Below are 18,413 nucleotides of genomic sequence, written 5' to 3' on the forward strand. Positions count from 1 at the left end.
TTTGTTTAACAGTGTTTGAATCCTCTGTATATAATGTTCTTAAAGGTAAGCACATTAGTAGCACTGTTGAAGTGCCTGTGCTTAATCTGCCATGTTTACAGAAGTTGGACCTAATATTTCAGCCCAGGTTAAGTAACAGGTTCATTTTGCTGTTGGGGCTTGGGTCCTCCTGCACTACTTGTTTTCCAAATAAATGATGCAAAAGACCTTTTTGCAAGAACTCCCTCATTCCCTCACTTAAAGCCTCATTCAGGAAGGCATCTCTAATCAGAAAATATGTATATTAAGACATGGGCCTATTTGTGATAGACCCCTTTGAGTCTGTGATTTACAGCCCACTGGAGGAATAGGGCTCTCAACCCAAGAGCAACATTTACAGGGGAGGCACTTCAAAAAACAAATCATCCTGAAAGCAGCCCACACCTTGGAGCTCTTGTATTCCATTAATATTTAGGAATTTTTCACTGCTTGAAATAAAACATAGACTAAAACATGCTGGAAGGCCCTACTGTAGAACCTGTCAGAGCAGACTGCAGAGTTCACTGAGTGGTGTAAGGGACATTTCCTCAGGAACATGACCATGACCATGACCATGACCATGACCTCCCAAGGAAAACATGGAACCTGCAAAGTGCCAGCTCTGAGTGGGAAGGGGAGACTCCTCCTGCCCTTCCACACTCATGTGGTGCCGCCATCTGGGCCTGTGGCACTGAGCAAGGTGGGTTTCCTCTTCTCATGTCACACAGAACCGCCAAGCCAGAGCACCTGAAGCAGAAAAGGATTTCCCCCACCTGTGGTACTGCATTCTTCTTTCCCAGGAGCTTTTCTCAGTTGCAGCCATTCAGTTGTGCTACTCTTGGCACCAGTGTAAGCACTGGGAACTGCAGGATAAAATTGCCTTCCTGCAGCTTTGCCAGCCTGCCTGCTCAGCAAATGTGAGCACAGCATTTGTCAACATGACAATTTCTCCAGTTTCTTTTGCTTTGAAATGTCTATCAGGTCATTTTTTAAAGAAGCAAAAAAAACCCCAAACAAAAAAACAAACAAACAAAAAAACCCCAAAACTCCCACCCTTCTAACAACGGAGAAAATGTAGAAAAGAAGTGCTTACACAATGAGACTGAATTCATGTTCCCATTAATTTCCTCCTGTTGTCTTCTGCCACTATTTGCAGCCTTTCAGTCTGTTCAGTTTTCAGTCTGTGCAATGATTCATATATTCAAAGCAAGTTTATGTTAATATTCAGGACAAAATTCCTCCAAATCTGATACATAATGAATTCCAGATATTTTGCTGCTTGAAGCCTCTCATTTTTATTGTTTGACTGTAGTGTAATCAAATCTATATGAGCAACTTTCTCATTCATATACCTCTGTTTCTGAGGGACTGTGATTCAGTCGTGCTATAGAAGTGGATGCTTTCACCTCCTTCATGCCACGTCTCTGCTAAGGAACAAACCTGAAAGAAATGCTCTGTTGTGCTTGAGCACGTGTGAGGTTCACTCAGGACCTGCAAACGGTGAATGTTCCAGATAACCAAAATGCCCCAGTGATCATTTGGCTGTGCAGTGCCATTTAGTGCAGAATTGCAGCTGCACAGGTATGACTTCCAGGTACAGAAATTCAAGATAGATGGGAAAACTGTTTCTTGAACTTCATTCATGCTGCTTTAGTGTTCTGGCCCTCTGTCCCAAAAAAGGAAATATTATTATTTTTAAATCTCTTCTCTCAGCTGAAGTTCTGAAAACCTGCACTTGAGCATTTCTCTCACAATAAGGGCTCATAAGGCAGCTGGACACAGAAGTTCAAACTGTTTTTATTGGTGTCAAACGGGCTCTGGATGGTTTCTCAGCTGTTCAACTGACTTGAAACAACTTTTTGGCTTCTTCCCTCCCCTGCACTCCTCTCTCCCCAGGCAGCAATCTGAAGGAAACGAGCTCTGACACCTTTAGGAGCCTATGACAAGGCAGACCTTTCTCCCCAGGAATCTCTGAGATTTGCTACAATGTAGGTAATAATCACCGGAACGTTTGTCACTGATAATGTCACCTTCATCCTCCTCCAGCAGTCTCTGTGCCTGAAGCTCCTTCAGGGGCTGGGAACACTTTCTAGATGTACATGCTTGGTGTAAAGTGTAAAATCCCATCTTTAGGTCAGTCCTTGTGAATGTGCCAGCCCAGAGTCTCTTCTGAACATTTCTGTGTTGGGCACAGTAAATTCCCTGCTCCCTGGGAATGCTGTGCCACAACAGGCACCTGGGGAAGCTGCGAATGCACAGCCTGTTATGGCCAAGGGCTGCACTGGTCCCTCTCGGCCTCATCTCACAGCCACACATCTCCACTGACCAGCAGGAGAGAAGGACTTGGAAAATCTGGAACGGGGAAGCCTCAGTGGCTGTGGCTCAGCTTTTTGGGAGTAGTCCTCCCAAGACCTTCATTTTCTCTGTACTTACTGATCTGAGGACTTTGGCACAAGTAATACATATGTCAGACTGTTTTCCTTCCTTCATGCATTTTGGCAAAGCCTTCCCTGTAGAGGATGTTAATAAATTTCAGGATGACATTTCTTTCTTAATCTAAAAGAACAAGGAAAAAAAAACAAACTCTGAGTAAATTTTTTAAACTTTTTTCCTTTAATTTTTATGATTTTTTATATGCTCTCATCATAGAGGTATTTTGTCAGAGAAATAAAAGTCTTAACTTTCTTAACTTGTATGATCATTTTGCATGGAAGATCAGCCAAGTGCGGGCTGTCCATATGCACATTCACACATTTAGGTACAAGGATGGCCAGGAATGTGTCTGTATGTTCAGCTACAAATTTAGAAAACTCAAAGAAAACTACCTGTATGGGAGGTGCAAACAGCTGGAGTTCTGGAGAACAAAACAAATAAATTGCAAAAGATCCCTCTGCTCATCCTGCAGTGCACAAGTGACTGTCAACAGTCAGAACTGGGACAAAATACATCAGCCACTGCTTCTCTGTTATTTCTATTTCACCTTCCTTTGGTTGTTTCCTCTCTCATATATGATAACAAAGCACTACAGATTTATTAAAGGAAGGGAGAGTTGCTCTCATTCTGGAGACTGCCCTCAGATTCCATATGAATGCCCAGCAATCCACAGTTCATGGGCTGTGCACTATTACAACAGAGAGCACATCCCATTATTTCCACCATCATGTTTTGGGTGGTTTCACACTAAAGGATCTGACACTGCCATCAGTCAGAGCCAGGGGACTTGTCTTGGTCAATTATTGATCTTGGACTGCACGTAATTCTTGGACAGAACAGAACCTGAGATTTATTTTTCATTTTGGAAACTGTCTCTATGTGAAACATAAGTCTATTCTGTCTCATTCATCTCCAGGGTTTCTAAAGATGCTGTGATAAAAGGCATTCTGTAGACCTGAATTTTTTAAGTTCTTTAGATATTATTCCTCTTTTCATAGGGCATGAATGATTTAGAGGGTCTAAATGACCAAAATGACAATTAATTTTTTAGAAAGTGAATCTGTTTCTTGGATGTCTATGATATAACAGAGAAGCCAATGCAAACATATCAGTTGTAGTTTCTCTGTTACTTTGTTCAGTGGTTCTTTGATATTACAACTGCACAGACACTAAAGCAAAGTTTCTGTAAAAAAAAATATCAAGATATGCAGGAGTCTCCTTCATTCTTCACTGAGGATTAGGAACCTCTTGTTTACCAGCCCAGTCTTTCCTCTTCCTTGGTAATGCTGGAAATCTTTTGGATTTTTAAAGGATCCTCAGGGGCAGCCAATTTTATGCTTCTGCAGGGCACTGCTGACTTTAGTCTTTTTGTAACCTTAATTCCTGTTATGTCTTTCATTCAAACAGCATCTCAAAATCCTTAGGACTGGAAAAAGTCTCAGTTCGAAAAGCAGATCCCATAATGCTTTTATAAAGCTTATAAAGTTTTATCCATCTGTTGTATTTTTAGAGAGGATCTGACAGACCCTGCTACTGAGGTTTGATTTTATACCTGGTAAATCCCCAGGGCTCTCATAAGATAAATGCCTGTAGCCAATGCTCAGATTTGAGATGGCTTGAACCAGAATTGTTCACTATTCCTGGTCCGATCCAATCCTTACAGTGTTTTCCTTGGTTCTCTCCAGTAGCTCTTCAGCTCCTTTAAACAGAGACTTCCCACCTCTCAGTCCTTTCAGATAAGAGAGACTCTGTCTCCAGGCACAGGCATCCTTTGGGACACCACTGTTTATTCCTGTTGAACTGTCATGGGAAGACAGAGAATTATTGTTGCAAACAGGAGGAAAATATTTTGATTTTCAGACATCAACAGAATTCTCCTCTTTAGGCAGAAGGCTTGAGAAAGCTGATGGGTTTTAGGCAGGTGAGTTGTAGTTCATTTAATGTGCTCTGCTCCTGCTCCAAACTCACCAGGAAGTTCAGCCCTGTTTTACAGTATTTATATTATTAATCTACTCCCTGACACAGCCCTAGTGCTGGAAGCACTGAGACTCAAAATGCTGAATCCTTACACTAAATTAGCTACTACAAGGTTCCCAAACTGTGCTCTTGTGACTGGTGACTCAGAGATCCTCTCAGTGAGTCTGAAGGATAAATTAAAGCTTTTCCCTTTAAACAGTAGTGAGCAGGGAGTCACTCGGGAGGTGTTGGGGGCAGGAGCTCCTGCTCCCACCTTGTCCCTCTGAGAGGGAGCACCAGCACTCCCTCCCAAGTGGCTGTGACACTGCAGCACTCTCTGGTTTAATAAACACTCTGTTCCCTCTGCCATGGTGCTAAACTATTGCAGTGTGAGCAGGAGAGCTGCCAGGTCTAGGATTCTGTCAGCCCATGTGGCTGCTCCCAGCTGGGGAGGTGCCCCGGGGATGGCAGCACACAGCGATGCCAGGCAGCAGTTGCCCTTCCCAATCCCTCCCCGTGTTCTCGTTCCTGCCTGGCCCTGCTTTGCTTTCCCTTGTGTGTCCCTTCCTGAGCAGAAAAGCCTTTGCTGAGCATGTCAGAGCGTTGTGTGCCCATCACAGGGAGACACCCGAGGTGCCAACAGAGATCCACATTCCGTACAATCTGGGTTTCCATGTTCTTGCTCTGCTGTGCCACTCCAGCCAGCCCTTTGTGGCCACACACGAGGCACATGCTTCGGACTAAAACAAACACTGGGAGTTGAAAACCGGCATTTTTAGGGAAAGGGATTTGTAATGTGATTTAATTGATTTATGTAATTGAAAACCCAAACAAAACACCACTGTTATGTACTATAAATGACGCCTTTGTCTTCTACAAAATTTTACTTGTTTACATGCCCTGCAGCCATCCTGAGAGAACAGAATGAAGGGCGAATCCTCTTTGGGTCTATTTGAACAAAGAATCAGGAAGGGAGGATGAGAGTGGCCAGAGGGTTCTGAGAAGGAAGAGATGAGTGCTCAGATAAAAAGCAGCCCAAGGGAAGATTACAAGTTCTCAGAAAAACAGATCAATAATGACATTAACTATGCAGCTGCAAACACAACTATTTGCATTTTGAAAACGATTTTTTCAACTACTTCACTGTGCCCAGGGTATCCAGAACACTCTGCAACAGATAAATCTCCTTTGAAAGGACAGTATTTTATGGAAAGTTGAGATCCTGAGGATGCCACTGTATTTTACAGTATAAGACCAGAAAGCCCAGCTTACCTTCCCCTCCTATTGCTCACTCACCAGGATGGAGGGATCTGAGACTCCTCCAATTTCCAAGTGACTCTCAATCAACCTGCCACTGATTTTGTCTCCTCCCTTTTCCCTCTCTGGACCTCTCACCCCGTGGTTCCCCTGGGAAAACCGTGACGAATTTCCAGGTGGAAATTTCATTTACAATGTTAGGTACTCTCTTTTTGTTGTTGTTGATGACCTTTCCTCTCCACCCTCTTTCTCTTCACCACACTGAGACATTTGACAAGGTCAAACAATTCATCTTTGTTTCTATATTTATGTCTGGGAGCTCCCTCTGGTAGCATGACAACATTTCAGCTGGGACAGCCTGACAAAAACGGTAGGTAAGAAAGCTTGTGGTACTGAGACCTGGCCTGGCAAAATAAAAGGCGTTTTTTAAGAAATGAGAACATCCCAAGTGTTCATACAAAATAAGCACCACCAGCTGCACTGGGATTTCTGATCCCAGGATAAATGGTACTTAATGGCTCTCCAAAGTGACAGCTGCCCTGGACATCACCCTGTGCACTCTGTCACCAGAACACCGTGGGACTTTGTGTGCCACAGCCAGGACTCGGCAGTGGGAGAGGTGCAAATACAGGGAATGAGGGAGGACTGAGGCAAAGCAAGTCAGTGGCTGTGAACTGGCAGGGAAAAGCCAAAGCAGTGGTGAAGGTATTGGTGGGTCTGTCAGAAGGTGAGTGAAACACAGAGAAGTGAACCTGAATGCTTTTATATATATAAAGTGATCAAGAGAATTGAGAGAACTTAGAAAGGAAGTCCTGAAAAAGAATCGCAGGAAACTACAAAGGAAAATGAAGATGATGGGTTTAAAACCCACTTATTAAGGCTTTGAAAGGAAGTACAAAAAACAGGAAGGAAAGAAGTACCTCTGACAGCACAAGGAAGGGAGAGAGAATGGGACAGCAATAGTTATAGAGGGAAGGAGAAGTTACATCCTGCAGGGGCTTCTCTGGGCTCAGCCAGAGTGAGGCTGCTCTGTGCAGGGTTTGCTCAAGGAATCCTGTGCTCCAGTGCCTGTGGTGTGACTCTGCCCCCAGGAACACTGGGATCCATGGGAATTAGAGCTGCACTGAGGTGCTTGCTACAGGCAAGGTCTATCACCTCCAATTCTTGACTCTTCCTCTGAAATGGTACCTTCCAAATGATGATTTTATACTGATTCCCACAGCAGCCCAGAAGTTAGAAGTGCATATGGTGACTGTGGGCAGTCTGGGGACCCCAAATTCATGCACTCAGGCCCCAGAGTTTCTTTTTGTGAAGAGCTTTGGGAGCAGTTTTAAAAGTTGACTTTGAAAAATCTTGCCTTTCACAGGCTATTTCAAAAGAAAGGGTGGCTAAATCAGTTCTGGGTATGATTTACAGTCATCTGAGACTGCTTTAATCTGCTTCCCTGGGAGCAGTTCACTGATGGGTTTCCAGCTGTCTAACCCTCAAGCCCCTCTGTCCCTGTACCCCCAACCCAAACACCAGCAATCCCTGCCAGAGGGGCAGTGCTGGGGGTGGGGTGAGCTGTGCAAGCTGTGCCCCCTTCCCAAGGGCTGTTGCCAGAGCAGGTGTCCTGCAGCACATCCTTCCCTTCCCCAGGGATGGTGCCAATGGGCTGGAGCTGATCTTGGCTGGGTTTTTTTCTCTGTGAAAATGCCAACTCCCCCAGAGCCACAGCTTCACAGAACATTTCTTCACTTTCCTTTCCTGCTTTGCCTTTCTGGCACAAGGAGAAATCCTTGTTTGTAAAATGCTGTTACCCTTCAAGAGTGAATTGTCTGAAACTGGTTTGCCTTATTTGTTTGAATTCTCACAGCAACTGACCTCCAAATGCTGCACAGGTAGTAAAGCTGTAACAACATCACCCCGAGGCATTTCTTTGCTTTGGCATTAGCAAAGTGGATCTTAGTAAGTCAGTAATACAAGAAGTTATTCAGTGTCAGCAAAACCTCATATGTACAACAGAATAGAGTAGAATCATGTTTTTCACCTGATTGGCAATGTGAGGGATTTCTCCCATGCACTACCAAGGGTCATTAAAATCTCCTTTCCTCTTGTCTGCACTGAGGAGATTCATTTGAAAATACCTTGATGACTCTTATCCACAAAACTTCCTTATCTGACTATATATGAATCACTTTGAAAGGAGCCACATTTCTCTTAGCAACCAAAGAATCAGTCTTAGCAACAGGACAGCTGGAGAATTTTGTGTTCACATAGTTACTCGTGGACAGTACGTTCTGTTTTCCCCTGGCATTGCTGTTTCAGTGTTGACTTAGTAAAGGGTAAGAAATGGTACAAATCAGGCTCTTGCTCATAGCAAAGACATCACTTTCAAGGCAGATGATGAACTCTCTACCTTTGAAGCTGTTTTTTAGGAGCCAGTGCAAGAGTGAAAGAGTACTGACTGCTGGAAAGTTCAGAATTTAAAGTTTTGCTGTGACAGAATTACTACAAAGAAATATGTGAGGAAGATGCCAGTTCCCAACACCCCACAGAAGTCACAGTGGAAAATCAAAGCATGAGCTCTAAAGGCTCACATTGCAGCTTCTCTCAGCATCTGTTCATGTTGAGAGCAGCTAGAAAGGCTGGACAGAAGGTGACTTTGTAATAGATATACATTTCCTATATTTTGGGATAATTATTATAGTGGAGAAACTGGGAACATCAGAGCAATTGCCATGTTGGTTATTAGCTGGGCTGATGATTTACAGGAGTGTTGGGGAAGGTCCCCTGAGGAAGCAATGCTAAGATGACACTCATGAACAGGAGTATTTTCCATCTCTCAGTCCCACATCTGTGTAAGGAAATGAGTTCCCAGCTGTACTTTGATCCTAGTGAGAAATTCAGAGAGCAGGTACCATGGTCAGTGCCCTCAGCCCTCACCCACATTCCTTCCCTGTCCCCTTAGGGGCTGCTGGTGTCCTGCAGGCTGGTTTGGTTCCCCCACTTGTCCTGAAAGTGAAGACTGAGTTGGACAAGGTTGTGGAGCTGATCCTGGCCACTCTCTGCAGCTGCCTCCGTGTGGAGGCCTCCGCTGCCCTGGCAGCCGGGGCTGTGGCTGTGCTGAAGGCAAAGCTCACACACCCCTCCGCAGCCATCAGGAGCAAAGCAGCTTCAGTCCTGCTAGAAATCAGGTAAAGAGACCTGTCCCTAATGCTGAAGCCCAAGAAAGTACCATTTCAGGGGTAAATCAATGCCATGAGCTTACAGCTGTGTCCCACTGCACATTGAAGAGCCACATTCCACACACACAGCACTATCAGCCTGAATGCACCCTTAGATACAAGACTTCTAAAAATCCTGACTGCTATAAAGCACTCAAAAAAGCAGATGCTTCTGTTTGTTTTCAGTATTGGCAGTGGAATCCGGATTTTTTTTCTGGTACAGCACTGCTGAGAAAAAAATTCTTGCATGAAAAATCTTGTAAAAACAGCATTCTGACCACTGTGGAGGCAGAGAGAAGCTCCCTTGTGTTTTTGGCCACACTCTCTCTCAAAAAATTAAAGGTCCTGGGAAACTTTCACTGTGATTGAGGACAGAAATAATTTTCTGACTGCACACATCAGGGCTGTATCAGGAAAGCAATCCTTATATTAAATTTGTGTGTCAGAGAGTGGATGAAAGGAACACCTTAAGTCCACTGTCCTGCAATCAGCAAATGTAATAAAAGTGTTCAACAGATGTCTAGTTTTAAAAGGTCTGCAAATGATGTAGTTTGCATATCAACTGGCAAAACCCCCCATTTTCTCGTGTCCTGTAACCAAACAAGGTCTTAGAGGAAAAGAGTATAATTAACATGAGTCATATAAAGTAAAATGCACCTGGAGAATGGAGAGCAGCTACATGGCAGGGCCCTGCAGTAGCTGGGCCACATTAAATGTTCCCCTCATTAGAGAGGCTGGAACAAAGACAACAAATTGACTTGGGAGAAAAATTAAATGCAAACCCCTGATTTTAGCAGGTTTTAAAATCTGTATAGGGTTCAACTGCCAGGTTTCTATTTCATTGCCATTGGGACAACCAGCACCCTTAATCCTGTCCCATGCTTCTGCCCATCAATCTCCAGCGTTCACAGCAAGTTTTTTAAAAAATCCAGATATTGCCAGGGCTGTATCACAAGCAGGTTCAACAGTACCAGGCCCAGACAGACACCCCTGGGGCACCTCCCTCCCAGCTGAACAGTCCCCCCAAAGGGAGCAAAGCAGGAGTGTGCCAGTGCTGGGGGCACCAAACAGGCCTGGGGGCAGCCTGAGGGGGCTCATGGTCAGCAGGCACAGTTCAAGAAACCAACTTCACCATCTCTCCTGCACAGTTCCCATCCCGAGGGGAAGATCGCGGTGTGTGAAGAGGACGTTATCCCAGTGCTGGTGAGCCTGCTGGAAGACACAGACCCTGGAGTGCAGGCCAGTGCTGCAGGAGCCCTGATGTTTGCTATGGTCACACCCCAGGGTGAGTGTCAGAGGCACTTCTGTTGGGATACCTTCTGTTACAGTCCTAAGGCAACTCAGCAACAAACCTTTTCCTCCCTGCCCCAAGTCCTTGGTTTCTGACAGTGTTAAAGCTCTTCAAGAAACCGTCAGACTAGGACATTTCTTTATATGTCTTGAGAAGCTACTGCTGCTCCCCCACAGGGCCATGGCGGGACAGGATATTTCACATTTCATTCCCCTGAAGTAGGTTGAGAAGTGATTTATCTCCCCACCTGCATCATTTCCCTCCAGAGTGCTGCTCCAGAGGGGGAGCGTTTTCCACTCAAGCCCAGCCCAGATGGATGCACGTACCTGGAGCTGTGCTGAATCACCAGCGCTCAGCACAGGGGCGCTGCTTTCTGGAAACATTTTGTGGTTCGAGGCAGCTCCTCTCTCACAGCTGGAGAGTGATGAATATTAATAAGGTCTGCAGCTCGCCCAAGTAACTTACAAGACACTGAAAATACTAACTGCTAAATTTTCAGTGTGATGAATGAGTAATTAGACATAAAAGACTCTTAACAACGGCAGTTGTGTTCCAGTCCTCCTCTGCAACCCTTCTCCTGGCTACCAAAGGCAATACAGGAGTGGATCTCAGTCCTGGAAGTGTCTTTAAAAATGGAAGAATCGAGCATGTCCTTAGGGCAGCTAACACTCCCCCTCACCCCCACCTCCAGAAAATAGTTCATTTTATCATTTGACGCCTCATATGTTCGTAGTTAATTTGTTGCAAATGAAATACTAATGTGAGAAGCAGGTAAAGTTAACAAGGAATGGTCTTTTTTTCTTAAAAATGCACAGCTGGGAGCCAGCCTTGGTCTCCAGAAGAGAAGGGCAGTGAGCGGAAAGGATCCCTCCCAATGGGTGTTGATTAGGTGTCATAACCTGTAGGTTCTAGTTCTGAGGACTTCACTGTCACCGTCCAAGCTGGCTCGGCCGCGGCAGATGAACCTCAGGAGTTAAAGGGTGGGGCCCGTTGTGCGCACGCTGTGCCTCACCTAAAACATCCCCTGCGCAGCCTGGAAGGGCTCACCCACGTGGGGAGAGCTCTGCCCAAATCCTCGTTCGCGAAGCCGAGCCCATACAGAGATGCCATAACCCAAGGCGGTTTGTTTCCCTGCAGGACGCTCCTCGGCGCTGGGAGCCGAAGCGCTGCCAGCCCTGCTGCGGTTGGTGGGTGCGGGAGGGAGCCCCGCGCGGCTGAACGCGCTGCGGGCGCTGGCGCTGCTGGCGGAGCTGCCCGCGGGCCGCGCGGCGCTGCAGGAACACACGGGCACGGTGCGGCAGAGCCTGCGGGACCCGAGCCGGGCCGTGCAGAGAGCAGCCCTGTCCGCCCTCAGGGCCATCGAGTGGAAACCCTTCTGCAGCCGCGATCTTTTCTAGAGAGCTGTTGCCCTCTGTTGTTGTGCAGCTGTAAGAGGTGTGTGATTACAGGAGACCTTCAAAACCAGAACTCTCTCTTCCTCGCTTACTCCGAGTCAGTTCCTCCTGAAAGTCATTTGTCAACAGATTCACATCTATATTGCAGGTCAGAAAGCAGAATAATGGGGAAAAAGAAAAGTTAGGAAGTCTGGAATTCTTCACTAGGAGCTACTCCTGAGTTACCAAGATTTTCCTGTGATACAAGACACCAACCCTTTTTGTTTTCTTCTTAATGTTTTCTACTTTTTTTTTTTTGAAACCTCAGTCTATCAACCATTAATCAATAACTAATTATATTATAGAGGTTCCTAATTAACCCCTCCAGCAGTCTTGTCTGTGCTGAGAAATTGATCTAACACAGGCATTTACATGAGTTTTGCTGCAAACATTTGTTGAACAAGGGATTAGAACCATGAAGAGCATCAGCCCAGAATGGCAATGTCACAGAAGGGCTTTCCCTGAGACAATGGTGAGAGAGGCTTTTCTGAGGCAGCCCTTGCAAAGCTGTGCTGCGGCCAGAGCTCAGTGTGTGCCAGGAGGGGCTGGCACTGCCTGGGCTTGGTTATGGTACAGAACAAAAGCAGCCAGGGCTTGTGCTGGTGCTGGGTGTTCTGTAGTTCTGTAGACCTGTAATCTGTCCTTTGAGCACCAAAATTAACAAGTATTATAGAAAGGTAAGTGTTGTGCCAGAGCTGAAGGGTTTTGCCATCATGGCTCACCTTTCAGGGAGAAAGGGACAAGAGGAAAACTGATCCTAATTATCTAGTCCAACAGGGGCTGGGCAAGACCATCTCCAGAGGTCCCTTCCAGCCTCACATACTCTGTGAGCAACAGCTGTCTAAACAGATAGGTGAGGAGATAACCAGGACAGAGAACTGAAAGTGCCAACTTCTAGCTTGAAAAGATGTGTTTCTTTGCTTTTGCTTTTTTTTTAAAAAAAATCAACATTTTTTTTAAAAACCTTTTACTTCATAGAATTGAGGGTAGCACATGAAGTTCCAGCTAGTGTTGGAAGCAAAACCTGACCCACCAGATGGAGGAAATAAGGTGGTAGTTCCTGTGGTTAGAGCTGAAGGGCAGTGGATATGGTGGGAAGTTCAGTAGCATTTTATTCACTCTGAGTTCAAGGCAGGCCACTACAGACATGTGGCACATTTCTGCTTGCAGCTGCAAGTGTGTCATTTAAGAGGCATCAACAGGAGTCCTGGGCAAAGAAATAACCCAAGTGAGCAGAGCAACCCTGGCCATTCTCAGCACCCAAGGAAGGTGTGACAGTGCAGCTGACTCAGCTTCACAGCAAGTCCTGTTTATTTTCACTCAGGTTTTGCTCTCATGGTGTTTTTATATCTAGAAGTTACCATGTTGTAGCTACAAAGAAGCTGCACCAGGTCTCTAAAGGGGTTATTTGTCAGGGCTGTTTTCCATTGAAAGCCACGGTCACCCTGCAAACTGCATTAGCCTCACACACAGTGTAAACTCCTCTGTAGGAGTGATCACAGTTAAAACCATAACCTAACCAAAGGGCAAATTTCCCCTCCTATAAAGATGTGTGATTTTAAAGTATTGAGTCAGTTGGATTCATTCCCTCCAGGCAGGATCTTGGAGGAACTCTGCCTTTTAAGCACATAAGGCACTCATATGTAATACATATTGGTGCCAGAGTGCATCCAACTCAATAAGAGAAGCCAGGCAGCTTAATCACATGCTGAGGGACTGGAGCAGCACAGTGTGGGCTCAGCTGCTCCACAGAAATGCTGCAGGAAAATGCAGAGACAACCACCATTTTAGCTCGGTTCCAGCCTTGTCACAGCCTTCCCAAACATTCAGGTATCACCCTTCAATGAGTTCCCCAAATAATCAGCTGTTTCAAATGTAGCAATAAGACCATCCACACTGAACTTTTCTCACAAGAAGAAATACAGCCAACTTGGACCTTAAGCACTGCATTCCAAATATCTGCCTGATCAGTGCTTTAAAGACAATATAAACTGTTCCCCAAAGGGCTCTACATGGATCAATGTTCTTGTCTTACACACAGACAGAAATGGAACAAAGCCTTAGCTGAACTCAGACATGGGCATTGGTGGTGCCCTCCCTCATTTCAGCATCTGTCCCAGCATCATCCCACCACGATGATACAATACTTCAATCACAACGGGAATTCCCTTGGGCTTCAGAGCCCATGCACTGCCTATGAAACACCAGAATTCAAGGTCTGCATGTGGCACAGCCATCCACCACTATTAGCTGGGGGTTTCACTTAGAGAGCTGTACTAACTGACAGAAAGACTGCAGATGTCATAATTCCAAGTCACATGCTCTGGTGGGGCCCAGCCTGCAGCAGGTCCTTGGCAGGACTGCGGGTGCTGAGCGTTTGCCAGAGCACAGCACAACAAGTGCCAAGGGTGGCAGAGTTAAACAGCCTGTGGGAAGCAAAGGATGCACAGAGAGCACGGGCTAATGCAGAAATAATCCTCATTATTGCAGAACACTTTTGTAACCTGGGATGTTTCTGGGGCTGTGTTGCCTTGGTGTCCCAGCACGTGCTGCCTCCCCCTGGGTCACTGTGCAGGACAGCCAGCATGAGACACGAGGGGACACTGATCCTTGCAACCCTCACTGTGTGCAACCTGAATTAAGGGCAAATTTTTACTCTACAAAACCCTTTTTCTGGGTATATTAAAATGTAACACAGAATTGCTCCCACAGTAATATGCTGATTCCTAAATCTTCCTAAAATGAGTTTCTCAGCCACAATTCAACATCTGAAACGTTCCTTCGCTTTCTTCATAAAGACCTCTGAGATCTCAAATGCACTTGAAAGTAGTCAAATAGGTGAAGTTTCTAACTAAATGTCCTCATGTGGGTTTTTTAATCCTGGGGAAATGTAGACATGCTTTAATGCTGTTTGCCAGGAAATAATATACCCTGCTTTATTAGAAGATAAAACAAAAAAAGAGGAAATACGATTTTGTAAGGCTTTTCCTATTGACCATCCATAGATTAACAAGGCATAAAACCAGTATGACCATATCAAAACCATTCCCAGTGTTAATAGTTACTAAAATTCCAATAATGTTTTAAATATATTTAAGTGTATTTGTGAATTTCCTTGTTAAAGCAGTGACTATAAGATGGGAGAGGAGACTATAGCTCTGAAATAGTCATTAGGAAGAGAAAACAGTCAAGAATAAGTCCTTAAAAAGTCTTAATAGAGAAAAAAGGAAACACCCCAGATGATAACATATATTTGGAAGAGAAACAGGAAAACCCAGCCCAGTGGCATGAACAGAAATTATAGCATAAAAAGAACTAAGGAGAAAGTATACAGCAGAAGGAGTTTTAGGTTGGAATTCTCTAACTCTTATTCATTCTTAAACTAACTTGGATTCTATAATTTTGCAAACATTAATGTAATGAATTTTCATATCCAAAAAATCCCTTATGATTAACCCCTTAAGGATTTTCTTTCTCTTCTGAGGTGCAAAGTCTTGAAGCAAAGGAGACCAAGGTGTTCTGAAGTTGCAGTTAACCCAAGCTCTCCTTTGGGCCCAGCAGTGCTTAACTCCTGTCAGTTCACACCTCACTGCTGAGTAGGGGTTGCCCTTAAGACAGTGCACCAAGTGTAAAATGCAGCCTGGAGCCCTTGTCATAGTGACCCCCGGTGGGACAGAACAGCCACTGCCCACGGGCAGGAACAGTTTGGGTCCTGTGCCCTGGGAACTTCACCGAGGTGCTGACACACGATGCTGCAGGGGGGACCCGCAGCACTGACAGCACTCTGGGGGCATTTGCTCTGAAATCCAGCTGTGTTTTCTAACCTGAGTCACTGAGTTGGTCCCAGATACGTGTTTGGGGTTGGACATTTATTCACCACCCAGCCAAGGGCCAAGGACTGGGGAAAGTTCTGAACCACAGCACAGATGGGAGTGCCAGGACTGCCTGGGGCTGAACCTCTGCTTCAGGATGAGGTAATAGCCCCTAATTTGTGAGGCTGGGCAATTAATTAGCACTGTGGGTGTTGGTAAAACAACCAGGTGGATCAAAGGAACACCTCTGAGGAGCATTTCCCCCGGGGTTGACTTGGCTTTCAGTTGAGAATACCCCATAATAAAGCTGCCCCAGACTTGGTCAAACAACGATAAAGATCCTTCTGAAGCATTTCATACACATGCTAAACACTTCTATTAATGCCCCAGGACCTGGCCCCTCCCCACTGTAGCTACACCACGGTTGCAAGGGAAGTGCTGTGGGGACAGCAAATCCATGGGTTCAGCAACAGCCCCTCCCCAGCACTCTCGGCCCCGAGGCTTCAGCACCGAGGCAGGTTTGTAATGTCACTGAAAGGGATTTGTCTTTTTAGCTTGAAGCCAACAATGATTACAGCCCAGATATAATTAATGTGGTCCTGGGTCAATACTGGAATTAATTCAGTTACACTCTGCACAGACTGAGCTTTCAAACCACCTGCCCAACAATTCTCAGTGACATCAGAAGACAAGACAGTGCATCCATGGGACACAAGCCCTTCCCAGATGAGCCTTGTGTCCCACCCCGGTAGGGCTCATTTTGAATTTTTATAACAGTTTCCAGAAGGTTAAGTATGTTATGAGTCTTTGTTCCTGCAACATTTCCCCTGAGCAGGCTTTCAGAAGGCCAAGGGTTGGAAACCACTGAGTCCTGCTCTGGAAAGTGGCAGCTTTGAATTCCATCTCTTCGTGTTCCAAAGCAGGGAGCACATTTGCTTCCCTGCACTACATTTTCTATTGGAAAAGAAATCATAGAATGACAGATCTGTCTCAGGACAAAATGGTCTGGGAAAGTCAGATTTGGCTAATTACACTACTCCAAAGGGGCAGAGTGTCTTTCCACAGCTGCACACAAAGCTAATATGCTCCAAGCACAGGACCTCTTTTTAGCGAGACAAAATTTGTAATTTGAATGAATTAAAACCATTTCAATAATTTGTCATAAGATACTTTGAATCTAAACTACATTTTAAAGTTCCAGGCTTTGATACTGTAACCAATAAACTGCACAGAGCAGCAAGGAGCTCACACTTTCCTGGGCTGGAGGTGCTCCAGCCCCTCAGTGCTGCTCCAGGCAGGCACAGACACAGGACAGGCTGGGAACAGGAGCTCCAGAGAATTATTCCTTTTCACAGCTGCCCATGGTAGAGGACAAGATGAGCATCCAGGGTTTTTTGCATTTCCTATGTTTCTCAGTGATTGCCCTCTTATCAGGTCTGGGACCCTGGATTTTCAGTCCAGCACAAGGGCAGCTCCCTCTGGCCACTGTGCCCTTCCTCACTTCCTTGCTCCCCCAGAGAACACTGCAGGAGCAGGACACAGCCCAGCAGCTGGGACATAAGATCATTAAATCAACTAAAACACCCCCAGCCTTGCTGTGAACCCACAGCCTGTGCCCAGCCCGTCCCTGTGCAGCCTGTCCCCAGGAATGTGGGATTTAAATCCTCCTCTGGCTCAGCACTTCAAACCAGTGAACTCCTGTGCTCTTCAAATGCAGTGACAGAGGCTCCAGGGCTCATTGCCCAGATGTCAGTCCCCCCTGGTAACACATGGATTTATCATTTACCTTTGCTCCTCCTTTTTGTCGGCCTTTCCCTTGCACAAACACTCCTGGGTTTGCTGGGTCAGGACTTGCCGTGAGGATTGAGATCATCAGCAGTCCCAGCTGCTGGGGCTCTGATCACCACCAGCACCTGCAGAGCTCAGCCTTGGGCCTGTCCTGGCACTTGGGTTGAAACCAGACCATGGGTACTGCAGGTGTATTCCAAGTTAAGTGACAGATCTTCCCTCCCCCAGTGCAGGAGCTTTCCCAACAACAAAGTAGGAATAAACCCAAATTCTGAGCTCTAAGAACAGAGTGTTCCCATGATCATTAATACTAAACATTTGTGAGATACTTGGATACATTTTTATGGGTGACACAGAAAAATTAAAACATAAATGTACAGTGATTACCCTTTTCCAGGACTTGGCCTAAGAACTAAACAGCAACTCTTAAATGGAAGATACTGTTTAGTGTGTGTTCTTTACAGAGCAGTTTCCTAATTGGCTGACAGTGCTACTAAGGGAATTTGTTATTTTATTTTGTGTAGTTCTTTTTAAATAATTCTGTATATCTAACTGAAGCGCCCCAAAATAAGCTGTGACTCTGTATCTTACCTGGCAGGATAAGCTGGGATGTCTCTGAGGCAGAGCTGTGTTATGCTGCATGTGCCATGCAGGCACTTTGTGCTGTGAGCCAGAGATTTATTTGGAGTCTCAGCACTATCAGGATTTCAAATGTACAGTCAAATGTGGGGGCTAACCCTGTGCTCAGGGTTCCCATCTCTAGAGCAGGAGAATGCCCAGAACAGCATCATCCACTCCTGGGTTTAGTCTGAGTGCCCCCAACAACAGCTGTGACATGGACAGAGCTCCCCTGATACCTGAAGAAAACTCACTTTCTTCCCTAAAATCACCAAACTCTCCTTGAACACAGTAGCTACCAGCCTGAGGAGGCATTTCATGCTAAGCTGAACATGAAAATTCTATCAGCTGTTCACAATATCAGGCAATTTTTCTATGAAATTCTACAAAATTAGAGGAGTCAGCAGCAGCTGTCAAACTTTATGGAAACATTTGAACTCTTCCCTCTGCAGCATCGTTTTCAGACTGGAATGAAATCAGGTTGCTAAGGACATACAGGGAACATTCCTGAAAAACTGTAGGTTAGATTTTCAAGGTTCTGTAGTCCTGGGGAGAAAAATGAAGTGATGGTACCTGTTTAATCAGGAGGTCATCCAAAGGC

General features: G+C 45.5%; 1 protein-coding gene across 1 annotated transcript in view; it reads left to right on the forward strand.

Moving 5' to 3' along the window:
* RSPH14 (radial spoke head 14 homolog) overlaps positions 1 to 11,558 on the forward strand; it is a 74,997-nt gene extending 63,439 nt beyond the window's left edge. The window contains exons 4-6 of the mRNA XM_071572265.1: positions 8,615 to 8,840; positions 10,019 to 10,155; positions 11,299 to 11,558. Of these exons, the coding sequence (XP_071428366.1) occupies positions 8,615 to 8,840; positions 10,019 to 10,155; positions 11,299 to 11,558 (623 nt within the window). The remainder of the gene's footprint in view (positions 1 to 8,614; positions 8,841 to 10,018; positions 10,156 to 11,298) is intronic.
* The last annotated feature ends 6,855 nt before the right edge of the window (positions 11,559 to 18,413 follow it).

This window comes from Pithys albifrons, chromosome 17 (genome assembly GCF_047495875.1).
Source record: "Pithys albifrons albifrons isolate INPA30051 chromosome 17, PitAlb_v1, whole genome shotgun sequence".
Classification (NCBI taxonomy): Eukaryota; Metazoa; Chordata; class Aves; order Passeriformes; family Thamnophilidae; genus Pithys; species Pithys albifrons.